This window comes from Pyxicephalus adspersus, chromosome 3 (assembly GCF_032062135.1).
Source record: "Pyxicephalus adspersus chromosome 3, UCB_Pads_2.0, whole genome shotgun sequence".
In the NCBI taxonomy this organism is placed as follows: domain Eukaryota; kingdom Metazoa; phylum Chordata; class Amphibia; order Anura; family Pyxicephalidae; genus Pyxicephalus; species Pyxicephalus adspersus.
In genome coordinates this window covers 51,720,009-51,733,622 of record NC_092860.1, presented here as the reverse complement: position 1 = coordinate 51,733,622, position 13,614 = coordinate 51,720,009, and the positions used below count along the sequence as shown (strand labels likewise).

The 13,614-nt window shown below is 36.9% G+C and overlaps 1 protein-coding gene across 1 annotated transcript; it reads left to right on the top strand.

The window, feature by feature from the left end:
- Window positions 1–520: 520 nt before the first annotated feature.
- TINCR (TINCR ubiquitin domain containing) lies at window positions 521–11,792 on the top strand. The gene is made up of 2 exons (XM_072407068.1): window positions 521–828; window positions 9,230–11,792. Exons 1-2 carry the CDS (start codon window positions 548–550, stop codon window positions 9,231–9,233), a joined length of 285 nt encoding a protein of 94 aa, XP_072263169.1. The 5' UTR covers window positions 521–547; the 3' UTR covers window positions 9,234–11,792.
- The last annotated feature ends 1,822 nt before the right edge of the window (window positions 11,793–13,614 follow it).

Below are 13,614 nucleotides of genomic sequence, written 5' to 3'. Positions count from 1 at the left end.
GCTACCGATTGTTGGAGCATCCGGCGGGATTGTCCTAACACTGAACAGTCCAGGAAAAGCTATAGGCGTAAATTTTTACCTTAACCGCTTACCCAATTAATTTGCAAATGTTTTACTGTAAAAAAAATGTCATAGAGTAACAATAAATTTTTTGTATGAACAAAAGAAATTTAAAAATAAACAGTTAATTCAAGTTATTATTTTATTATTTTTTCATTGTATGTAAACTTTGTATGTTTTTTTCACAAAATTGGATGTGATAGCAAAAAACTGGGGTCATTTCTGGATTCACCACCTGAAAATTAGTAAAAACTCAACAAAAAATGTGTTCCCCAGTGTAATATTCTAATTGCAAATATTAACACAGCCAAATGCAAGCTTGTATAACTGTTAATGACAGCATAAGCCTTCAACTGTACAAGACTCTGCATGCCTTGCGTGCACATGTACCAGCAGGAAGAAAGCAGCTAATACCTGTCAGACAAGTTACAGAGAAGTTAATGCATTCAGGTTCCCTTCCTAGGTTCAGCCTCTACGCACTTGTAAAATGTTTAAACATGGCAATATGGAAAAACTAAGGCGATTGAGCTTACACTGGGTTAAATTTGAGATCGTAGTTCACGTACCAGAGGACTCTCAGATGGTGCATGTGATGGTCAGGCCAGGAGACACTATAAAAGACCTTAGGGTTAATTTAGTAAAACAAGGCATCACCTCTTGGAAGAAATATTTTTCCTACAATGGAAGAGAACTAGGAGAATATGAAACCATTAAGGACCTCAACATCAAAAGTGGAGCTGTTCTTTTGCTTGTGCACAAAAATGCAAGGTAAGTAGTTTTATTTGAAAGGCGTAAATATACTCTGATGAGATTGTGGATTTTTATCTGAACTAAAGTACAAGAAAGCTGACAACATAAGCAAACACATATAAATGTTTTTGATGTGTTAATGGTATGAAGAAAGTTATATGTTTTAGAAATATGTCTTCATTAAGGTACTGTTTCAGTTAGTACCCCCATTCTGTTTTCTGGTATTGAAAATGACTGTGTTACAAACATTAAACTGGCTATAGTTCAGTTTCAATTTAAAGATGCTTTATGTGGACATGTGCCTTTAAATATGTAACACATTTTTTTATATTGTATTGTATTATAAGTTGTGACCTAACAGCAGATAGATTGAGGTCCCAGTCTGGTTTAGGTTGGCAAACCTTGTTTAAAGTATGTCAATTCTATTGCAGTATGTAGAATATGAAACTTGCACAAAGATTTTTCTTTTCAGAGGTAATAGACAAACTACTGTCAAATTAAAATCATGGGGAGCTGGTCACCCATCACTATTACCAATAGAAAAAAACTGAAATATGTAAATTAATGCCAGGGATAGGGTCTGTTCATGCAGCTTTACGACAACATTTAAAATGCATTAAAAATATGCTTGGTTGCCTTAAAGCTGTTCTTTTAAAATTGTTAGATAATAGAGTAATAGTGAATCCAAAAAAGGGCATTCACCAGATAATCACTTTATCACTATGGGCAATGAATACAGGGGTACATAGTACCCCTTCCCCATTTTTAGAAAGGTTTAGGCAAAGGTAAAGACACCCACACCTTATAAAAGGTAATTTGTAAAATAAAAAACGGACAAATACCTACTGATTTTTTTTTAAATAATCTTTATCTCCCCAGAATTAAAGTCAACATCAATCAAATCAAGATATGAATGATGCTTTTGTTTCAATAATTTCATTAAATGTTTCAATTTTTACATAGAAAATTACAAAACTAAAATGGTACCATACAAACATCCAAAATAGTTAATCAATACAGCTTATTCATTACTGAAAATGCTGTAAAAAAAAAACTGATCTTTAGTAAAATAACGAAAGGACCAAACACCCATGACATGTCATCCCCTTCATCACCAGTCCAGTGTTACCAGCCATTCAGCGACATCTGTGGCATGGAAGGCACAGAATACTGGATCCAAGGATCCCATACTACAGAAAATCTGTGATATGAATCTGTGAGAGAACACATTCATTTCTCATTAATCAACATATTATCCATTCTAAGTTTCACTTTATGAAAGGGTATTAACTCCAATTAACTTCCAATTACTTGCTATCACTTGCTTAGCAGCCAAAAGAACATACATACACAATTGAAATTGTTTATTGGTGAGCCCGGCTAGTCTAAAATGTAGTAGGACCATCCATGGATTCCTTGGGAATATGTGTTTGAAATATACTGTTTAACATCTTAAAAACTCTGCCCCAGAATCTACCTACAAAAGGGCAGGTCCACCAAATATGCATAACTGACCCATTCTCCTGACAACCCCGAAAACATAGCTCCGAGCCGTGGCCTGAAAGATGTTTCAACTTAGAAGGTACTATGTACCAACGCATCATGACTTTAAATTCTGACTCGAGAGTAGTAACATTCCTCGAGCATGTTGCTATTTTAGACCAAGCCCGGATCCACTCCTCATTTGATAGTGTCTCTTTCAGATTATGTTCCCAATTAAGCACATATTTGTGCCTATGAGGATAACCCACTTTAATAAGCTCACTATAAAGTACTGAAATCAGTTTAGAAGTTAATGGAGTCCTTAAAGAAATATGTTCCAGTACTGATAGTTGCATTGAGCGATATTTATGTCGGGTTAGCGGTAAAATCCAATGACGCAATGAAATATGTAAAAAACTCCTTACCTGGAGCATCATGATTACCACGGATAGTATCCCAGCTAAGAATTCCCGATCTATCCAATAATGAATACACCATTGAATATTTATGCTCTGCCCAGGCAGACGACGATTCCCAACCTGGAATAAATAATAGGTTATTTGGAATTGGAAGTAAAGGTAAGGATGGGGACATCAATCCACTAGAGTATCTAATTCCGTCCCAACAGTGAAACATATGTTGCAGAAGTGGAGTTATATTAGGCGGTCCAAGTTTCTCAAGGATCCATGGGAGTGCCCGTATATCTGTCAGGCGACAAAGAAACTGTCCTATTTGGACCCATAATGGCGCCCTTGATCCAGCATACAAGGGAACAGATGGGAGGAATATGGCTAGCCTGATAATACTTTAAAAAGTTAGGAACCCCCGAAACCCCCCTGCTTGTTTATAAGCTAATAATGTTTACCGGGTATATATTTGGTCGTTTGCCATTCCATACAAATGACATCACTGACCTTTGAAGACCTTGTAATACTTTAACAGGAACCGGTATTGAGAGTGTTCTAAACAGATATAACACCTTCGGAAGGAATGTCATCTGAATTAGACCTCCCAATCCACGAAAGTGGCAAATTCATCTATCTAGAAAGCATTTCTTTAAATTTACCAGAGTGGTTTAAAGTTTGCAACATATAATCGTTCAAAAGTACTATTGAGTTTAATACCCAAATAATCAAGGTGCTGTGTCGACCATTTAAATTTAAACGCATTCAGTGTACTAGTAAGCGTGGGAGTAGGAAGTGTGATATTCATTGCCATTGATTTTTCCTCATTAACAACCAGACCTGATACCTGAGCAAATTCTATTAGTACTGACACCAAGTTTGGTAGTGAAACCATAGGTTGGGTTATGGTTGGGACAAGATGTCATCTGCAAAAAGGTTCAATTTATACTCCTCCCCACCTATCCGGATTCCATGAATAATAACGTTGGATCTGAATAAATGGGCTAGCGGTTCGACGGCTAGAATAAAAAGTAGTGGTGATAATGGGCATCCTTGTCTTGTACCTCGTCTCACTGGGAATGAGGAGGAATAGTACGACATATAGCGAATGCTAGCGGATGGAGAGGAGTACAATGCAGACATCCAAGCCATAAATTGTAGCTGAAAACCCCATTTAGGAAGAATATAAAATAAGTAATCCCAGGAAAGGGATTACAACAGTTAAGTTCTTTACATGTTTGTTGGACTAGGTTGAAGTCTCTTTTATCAAGTGTAGCTTTCCACTTAGATTCAAGCTGTTCCAGGGAAGAAATAAGTTCCGAGATTCTTTCATTTTTCCATTTTTTCCTACGGGATGCTATCTGAATCAGGTATCCCCTGATAGTAGCCTTATAGGCATCCCAAAGAGTTATAGATGATTGTACTGAGTCTGCGTTAATTGCAAAATAGTGGGTAATATGGTTCTCCAACAGCTGCACCGTCTCAGGATAGTACAGCATAGCATCATTTGGTCTCCAATGAAATTCGGAAGATTTAGATATCAAAGATTTACAGGCTACCAAAACCAGGGAATGGTCCGACCAAGGGTCACCAAAATTTTGGAGGTAGATACACAGGGTAGCCACCGTTGTGGCACGAATATATGATACATCCTAGTGAAGCTTTTGTGGGAGGGGGAATATTAAGTAAAACCCTTCATTGATTTCTCTCCATACATCAAATAATTGTTGGTCTGATAAAAAATCTTTGAACGTTTGGGAATTCAGAAGGATCAAACTAAGAGGTCTCTGAGTTGAAACATGTGACTTATCTAAATTGCCATCAAGAACCAGATTAGTATCACTCGTAAATAAAAGAGTATCTTTAGTATGTGTGGCTATCACATTAAAAAGATGTTTAAAAAAATAGATTAGGTGAGCATTAGGGGCATAGTAGTTCACAGTTGTAAGCGCTATGTCAAACAGAAAGCCTTGTAATACTAAATAACACCCAGTAGGGTCCGCTAATTCTTTTGTACATTGAAAGGGCATATTTTTTTAAAGGCTATCAAAACGCCTCTCCTCTTCTTTTGAAAACAAGCTTGGAAAATCTGAGGAAATTTCTTAATATGAGGGCGGGGAGGATTGTGAAAACCTAGTTTGTTGAAGGCAAAGAATATTTGCCTCCAGGGAAGCATAATAATTAAATGCTTTCTTCCGCTTTTATGGGGAATTAAATCCCTGTACATTATGGGTTACAATTACACAAGTCTCAGCCATCATTGATAGTACCAGGGGAGAGACACTGCAGAGATGGGCAGGTTAATATATATGATGCGGGCCTTTCCACCATCCATGAGGTATACCACAATATAGACCAAACTATAATAGAGGGCAATATAGTGAAAAAACAACTTAAAAACAAAACAGAAAAGAAAAAAAAAGAAGCCTGTAGGTCTTTAACCTCCCTAGCGGTCTAACTCAGTGCAAATTCCGTGCAAAAAGTAGTACAATTTTTTACATTGAAATGTATTTTTCATTGTAGGCTATAATTCTTAGGCATAACTCACCACTATTTATTAAATTTAATAATAAACTTTAAATAACAAAACACAAAAAAATAAAAAAAAATATTTAAACATGCAATGTAAGTGTACAGTAGCATATACAATTTTATTATTATATGAATATTTCTTTGTATTGGAGTCAATACAGCTAATTTGTATTGAATCGAATACAAAATTGTTTGAATGTCCTGCCGATCCACCCGCCGGCACCGACGTCACCAGGAAACCCCGGACATCGTCGCTGCATTCGCAGGTTGGAGATTGAGGAGAAAGGACGTGTCCCCAGGACCTGCGGGGACAAGCAGGACGACGGGGGACGACAACGGAGCAAGGTAAGTTGTTTTTTTTAGTTAAAAGCTCCCTCGTGTGTGACTCAGGAAATCCACCCTGAGAATCACACTCGGGAATACCGCTGGGGGGGTTAACAAAAGACCCGTCCTGCAAAAGCAGGTAGAAGGCAAGCTAGTAAGCATCGCCTAAAAAATGGGTAAGGCACACAGGCAGACGTTACTTTACTATAAAACATCTCGCAGTCAATATCATAAAGTGAAGTGCAATCAGTAACATCATATTAATAAAGCCTATTCTAGCAGAAACAGACAAAACCCCCACTGACAGCATATTACTCATCATAGCAGAGGGAGAAGTGCAAATAAAATAGTGCCCAGGAAAAAAAATAAAATAAAAATAACTTAGCAAACACAACAAAACAGGATTCATGTGAAATCAGTCGTCCTCCTAGCACGTGCACTATGGTGCGCTACTAGTGACCTTAGGATTCAGCTTCATATTATTACATATTGCCAACTATGAAACATCTCGCAATCAATATTATAAGACGAAGGACAATCAGTAACATCATATCAATAGAGCCTGTTCTAGCAAAAACAGACAAACCACCCATTATCAGAGCATATCACACATGATAGCTGAGGGAAAAGTGCAAATAAAATAGTGCTCAGAAAAAAAAAAAATTATTTTAGCAAACCCGACAAAACAGGATTCATGTAAAATCAGTCATCCTCCTAGCACGTGCACTATGGCACACTACTAGTGACATTAGGATTCAGCTTCATAGCTTTGAGAAGAAACATTATTACATATTGCCAATTGCGAATTCCACCTAGGAGAGTCCACCTGGTATGCCTCTGACCTGTGCATTACCCTCCCGTTCCTATTTTCTAGGTCTTCCAATTTAAGAAGGGTCGATTGTAACTCTGAATTGCAGTAATATCATGATCATGAGAATCAATTACTGTGATGGCATCATCCATCTTTGTTTCCAGGTCATGGATGCGGGCCCCCAGCTCCCTTATTTCTTTAGGAATGTTTAAGGAAAGTTTATCAGTGGCCTGTGTAAGCTCAGACTGCAGCAGTTGTTTAAATCTTTCCAAAAGCTCTGCATCGCTGTATCCATGGTCTACCAGCGCACTGAGCATGGAAAGAACAGACTAGGGTGCGAGATGTCGGCGGATGGAGCATGCAAAAGTAGCTACTTGCCCGGGTGGTGAGGAGCCAGATCAAGTTGCAACCATTTTGACTGGCTGCTCACGAGCGCCCCCCAATGGATACTGAACGATGCTTTTGACCCTACAAACTATGCATCTAAACAATGGATCCCCACTAGTGCTAGTGGACTGAGCTGGGGGACAAAGGGGTAAATGTCTCCCAGGCAGTTCTGTTGGGCTACCTATCTGTTTTTTTTTCCATGAAGCCTGTAAGATGTGGGAGCCTTTTAGTCTTAATTTTGTGGCCAGAAAAAATCCCACTCCTCCCTCTGCGACTGAGATTGGGTGACACAATAAAAAACAGTGCCAACCTGACAAAAGATGTGAAGTATAAGGTAAGGAAAATGGCTGAATGGACAGATGGAAATTATGATAAATGGGATGGCTGCAGGTGGTGGTATGGGAGATGGGAATGGCTTTAGGGGTGATAAATGCATAATGAAGGTATGAGTAAGTATAAGGAGTAGGGAACATGTGCCTTAATAGGAGAAAGGGGTGATGGAGGGGGGTAATGTGTGTATAAATGGGGAAGGCTAAAGGTAAAGGGAAAATGGGCCAGCAGGCAGAGGCAGGAGGCCTTACAGGCACAGTACACATCCAGGTGTACACTAGAGTGGGCAAGTAAAAGATGCAACATAGTACATTAGAAAGCTGGGACACGCTATAAGGCAACCAGAACCAAATTTTTTTTATGTAGCCCTGACAACATATCCCCTATATTTCACAAGGACCACTTGGTTGTCTTGCCCCCATTTCAAAACAATATTTTGTCAGTCCTGTCCTGCCTGGTGTGGCACTGATAATGCAAGTGGTGGAAAACCCTGTGTTATTTTACAAAAAATACCATTGATGAATTCAGCTGGAATGTTTTTACACTTTTACTGTAAATGACAGGTGAAGTATAATGATTGATTGACTATACCTAATCTGCTTCTTGTTATGCAAACCAATAGTTTCTGTTTTAAACTTCCTCTTGCACATTATGGAATGCATATACCTATGGGCCATACATACAGAAATTTTGAATTCTGAATGTGAATTTTTTCTTTGTTTGGTAGGACACTAATCTGAGGTGTCTGTACTTGTGGATTGTACCTGGGTATTACTAGTTCCCTACTTCTCAAAATAATTGAACCTCAGAAGACTTAGGAAGCAGCAGTCACTTGGGTAGTGCTCTTCAGTCTAGGTGGATAACTTGGATGGAGAGGAGACCTATTTAATTGCTGAGGATAGGCCTAATCATTGGATAGAAAGGTAATTGTATGCCTTAAGGAGCTTTAGAGACTAAAGCCTCATTTGACCTTTTCCTAGGAGACTATTAGTTCTTTATAATGATTATTATAGTGCTACTGCACAAGTACAATTTCCCAATTCAAATCAAAACTCTTTCATCACAAACTGGTTCCCAAAAAGGAGAAGAAAGGGTAATGCAATAAAAAAAGTTAAATAAAATTTAAAAAAATGTAAGGTACCTATCACTTGCATTATACTACTACATAGGAACTTGTCAGGCCCCCTGTGAGAAAAAGTATAAAATAAAAAAAAGTAGTTTTAAAAGTTTTAAAATGTAAGGAACCCACAGTGCATACCTGTGAGTATAATATATGTGTAACATATATTGGGTATCATCATACATGCCTGAGTGAAACAAACAATTCTGCCGCAATTATTTACAATTTAATGACAAAGTTTTTATAGCTTTGCCTATGGACAACTGAGTTTTGTACTTTTTTTGCCAAATGCATCACTATTTCACCACAATTTTAGGCTTCCTATATATTTGTTATCTGTTTACTTGAAAGTCTTGATTTTAAAATTGTGGGTAATAATTTGAATTCTATTATGTTTGTGTGCATTACAATTAGTTTAATGTCTAAAACAAAAATTACTACTGCCTTTTTATATAGACCAAAGCATATTGTATATAGAAAATATGTAATAGTGCAGGAGCAGTAACAATCATATGAAATATCCTAATAGTTATTAATAGTGGTGCTACAACAAGGTTAAAAGCCAATTTCTGAGCTATTGCTGTTCCCTGACAACTTTTATCTCAAGCACTGGTCTCTAGTAGCGTAATGACTATGCTGACAGATATCCTACTTGTTCTTGTTTTAGGTTGGCACTGCTAGGTTTATGGGGTAACCAACTTCTTAGCCAAATGGTGCAGGACCCCTTTTGTCTAACACAAGGTCATCTGTAAATAATTGTAGACATTTAAGAACTAATCAACTATTAAGGCTTTAATTGATTTTTTTTATATTAGGTTTTTTTAAGTTTTTTTTTTTTAATCTACCAGGCTCCTATTTTTTAAATCTATGTTATTTATGCTTCAAGAACTCTTATAGTAAACCATTGATACTACATCTAATCCACAATGCTACGCCCCTAATTTCTATCAATAACACTATAAATGTACAATAAAAAAAAAAACAATACATTTACAGTATTTACCCTGTTTCCTTTTATTTTGTATACAGGTAGCAAAGGTAATACAGATGAATTTGACAGGAGATAACATTCGCCATTTCGCTGGAGAGAATGCATCCCAGAATGATAGAATTACAATGCTCCTGATTGAAGATGTCCTAATTTCAATGCTTTACAGGACATTTGGAAGCTACGTTAAAGAGGAACATGATTGGAATACATGGCCAGCTTGTGTGTAATTATACTTTTTTAATTACACAAAAACTTTGACCTAATATGAATATTACTACTACTGCACAGTATTTATATAGCACCATCATATTACACAGCACTGTAAAAAGTCCATAGTCATGTCACTAGCTGTCCCACAAAGAAGCTCACAATCTAATGTCCCTACCATAGTTAAATGTCTTTAATACAGTCTAAGGTCAAATTTGAGGGGAAGCCAATTAACCTAACTGCATGTTTTTGGGATGTGGGAGAAAAACGGTGTACCCTGAGGAAACCCACGCAAACACAGGAGAACCTGCAAACTCCATGCAGATATTGTCCTGGCCGAGATTTGAATCTGGGACCTAGCGCAACAAAGGTCACAGCTCTAACCTCTGAGCCACTGTGCTGCCACATGTGCTTTTAAAGAAGTATGCAAAACAGAAATAACAGAAATAATTACCTGGTAGTGTGAGCACATTTTTTGAGGCAAGTTCTGCATAATCAATATTTATCTTCTTACCCGTAAGATTACCGATAAGGTATAAAGTTTGTTCATCACTGCTACAATATTACAATAAAATTATGTAAATATGTTGCATGTATAAACTTCGAATACAGTTCAAATTCAAAAAAATGATGTAACTCTAATTCTATAAAATCACACTTATAATCTAGATACCCCAGGCATGCAAAATTGAAAGGACCATGGCATTTTTAGCACAGTCTGATCGAAACATATCTCCAGGCAGCTGAATTCACTCTGAACTAACAACAGTATAATGAGTTACCATTCCACTATCTCATTGCCAGCTCATGTACATTACTGCAGACCATGACTATTGAAAGAACTGTATGTTATCACATGGCAACAAATACAAAGGAGGCAAATAATCAACAACTTTGGACTTGTATATCCAGCTGTAAACATTTTCCTATTGAAGTTTTGTATACAGCATTTCCATTATAATGAATACATACCTTGCACTTTTTTGACAATAGAAAGCAACTTTTGGATCGTCTAAGAATTGTTATGTATTATGTTAGAAATTTGGATAGATCTAGCCTCTTTAAATATTGCTTTTCTGCATTTTGTCAGTAAAAAAAAGCTAAAACCCTTGTACTCCTGGCTTAATTGTACTGACAGTAATTATCTGAAACCTATCATTACAATGTGGCACCAAGTACCAGCTAAAATTAAAGTTATGACTTTTAGTAGGAGTGCTAAAAACAAAACCATCATAGAAGAAACATGGAGGATGTTTTTTAAATATTAGTTGGCAATTAATTGGGTTCCATAATTGAAGTCATTTAGGCCTTTACAGATATTGCATTGAAAAAAACATGGTTAGCTGTTCTCCCAAGGCCCACTCCTATATGATTAAATGGAAGCTTTATTTCAGTTTTATTTTCTTTATGGCAGGTTTACTTTAAGCTCATAAGAATTAAGAGAAGTGTACTTATGTGATCTCACTGGTTGGAAAGTATAGAAACGATATAAGCATTGTGGTAATGTAAATACTATTTAAAGAGTATGCAGGTAAAGTATGGAGAAGTTGTATCCAAAACTGCATTTCTATCTTAGCAAGGTTGTTAAAGCTGAACAAAAATCGGACAGCTAAATTACCATGCAAATGTTCTTGGTACTTGTAGGAAAATGTTGTAAAAAGTTGCTGATTTTAAAATAATCTATTGAACAGTTTTTGTATATATTAACCTAGTAGTCTGATTATTAGGTATTTTTAAATGTCAAAACGGTACATTAAAAAATACTTATTATTTTAAATTTCCCGCCTCCCATCTGCTCCGTCTCACCCTCCAGCCACATGCTCGCACTGCCCTGCCCCGGCCCGGATCTGCTTTCCCTGACCTCATGTTCCCGTGGTGTCCTCCTGGGGACACGAGGCCAGGGAAAGCAGATAAGGGAGCAGGTAAGACTTAAAAACCCCCTGGAAAGTCCACCCAGAGTGTGGCTCTGGGTTTCCGCTTTTGGTACTGAAAATTAACCCCGAGCCATACTCGGGATTACCGCTAGGGAGGTTAATTACCAACTTGTGCATAGTTTTGTCACTGTGTACAATATTTTATATTGAGCAACATAGACTTATTAGTAAAGCTTGGCCTTTCCGTGCCAAGTATAATTCTCCCTTCTTATCTTTGCCCAAACTACTCCTCCTACTGCTTTTATACATACATAACCTCCCATCTCTACAGTTCAAATTTACAAAATATACTTAAGCCTTACAGATTGCTGCAATATGCTTTTTACTTAAACTAGCTACATTGTGATACCCTTTCTTATTTTATTTCTTATATTATTTCTTATCACCTACTGTGTCTACTGTTATCATGTTTGTTATTTATTTTGACATATTTGCAATTTGTAAATGTTTTTAAAAATGTAAATTAAATATTTTAAAATGAAAGCCCCTTTTTTCAAACATGTCTAACTTATAGATCTGCATTGTGAGAAAGTACAACCATTGTGCAGCAAAAAGAAGAAACTGCCTATCATAACATACCTGTCTCTATGTACATATATTATTGCAAAGTATATACATATCAATATGATCATTTACACCACACTTATTTTGTTTATATGTGTATATGAGAATTGTAAAAAATACATATGCTCATTTAATTCAACATTTCAGCTAATCAAGGGTTAATTGGCACAAATGATCGTTTCTCAACAGTGTACATCACCCTGTATGAATGGAATATGGTATTTCAGTACTATAGATTGTTACATTCAGTATAATTAACACGTATTAGTAGTAACATTTATTTCTTGTAGATTATTATTTAGTGTTTCTTCATAGCAATGTCTTTTTAAAAAGGCTTGCATGCTTTATTTAATGCCCAACAGTGATTTAATATATTCGTGTACAAGCTCACACTGATGAGTTGGAACACAAAAGATCTGTGGGTTGCATAATCCTCTAACACGCTTTATTGTGCTAAAATCCTGTTCAAAACATCAAAAAGGTATGTCATCTTTTTTTACTAGATGTTAATGTGCTTCTGCAGAAAACCATGGAGAACCCAAGCCCCTAACTACTAATCACAGTACGCCATATCAAGCTTTCAGGTTATACAGTTCAAAAAGGACTTTTTTTTTCTTTGAAAAAGTAAAATAGTATCTAACCTACAGCACGTAGCAAGTTCTTTTATCATTGCAGTTTACATGTTAGAAATAGAAACAAGCTGAGTAAAATGCATGTATTTCCGAAGGTAATTAGGTTTCTGAGGATTTGTAACACATCAAAACTACAGTAAATACTTCAAACTATCTTTCTATAAAAGTATACTAACTCCTGCAGACCAGTGGTATAATTTGGTGGCAAGCTCCTACCTACCATTATTACACAATGCAGTTTTATGTCGGTTTTTAAAGCACACTTGTCACTGGCTATAACTATAGACTGCCACGGAATACAATGTTTTAAAAATGCCAGTTGTGTCTGGATTCAATGCTTCCAAATCACAGGTCTGATATTCCTCCACACCCCGATACAAGTGCCCTCTGGCATCCTGCCTTTCTCAAGACCCCGAATTCTCCCCACTGTGTGCAGAATAACACTCATCACCACCTCTACAGAGGGGATCTTTCCTCCAAGAAAAACCTGGAGCAGGGACACTGGAGCAGAAAATCGTCTTCAGTTTTTACAGATCCTAAGCATTCCACCCTCAGACAAATTCTGTGCTCAAAGCCGCAGTTCTCCCAGACTCCCCTAAAAAAAATAGTCTGAAAGCAAGCCAACTTGAATCCCTAAACATTAAGGGAATCCTTTCCAAAGTAATTAAACAAAATTCCTCCTCCATTAGTAATGAACCTGGTCAATCCTTTAAGGTCAGTGACACCCCAAAGAAGACTGTAATTTGCCACTGACAATATATTTTTATGCACTGGGCAACATAAGGTGGAAGCCTGCTACCCTGAGTCATTAGCCTTTTCACTTGCCCCCCAGCTGTACAGAAAAGGCATAAAACCAGGATTGGAAAATGCCTAAGTAACCTGGTCAGTATGTTACCATTATACTTGGTGAAAAGCAGAGAAAATAACAACATTGTGTTTACCATTCCTAGGCCACCCTCCTTCCTGGACAGTTAAGTCACATTTTTTTTAACAAGGCTCATTCTGTTTCCCCATAACATGTGGAAAAAAACAGTTGTACAATGCAGTGAAGCTGGCAAATGCAAACAAAGCTGACATACAAAAACA

Excerpts from the sequence above, each read along its gene's own strand:
- TINCR (XM_072407068.1), top strand. The coding sequence starts at position 548 with ATGTTTAAACATGGCAATATGGAAAAACTAAGGCGATTGAGCTTACAC.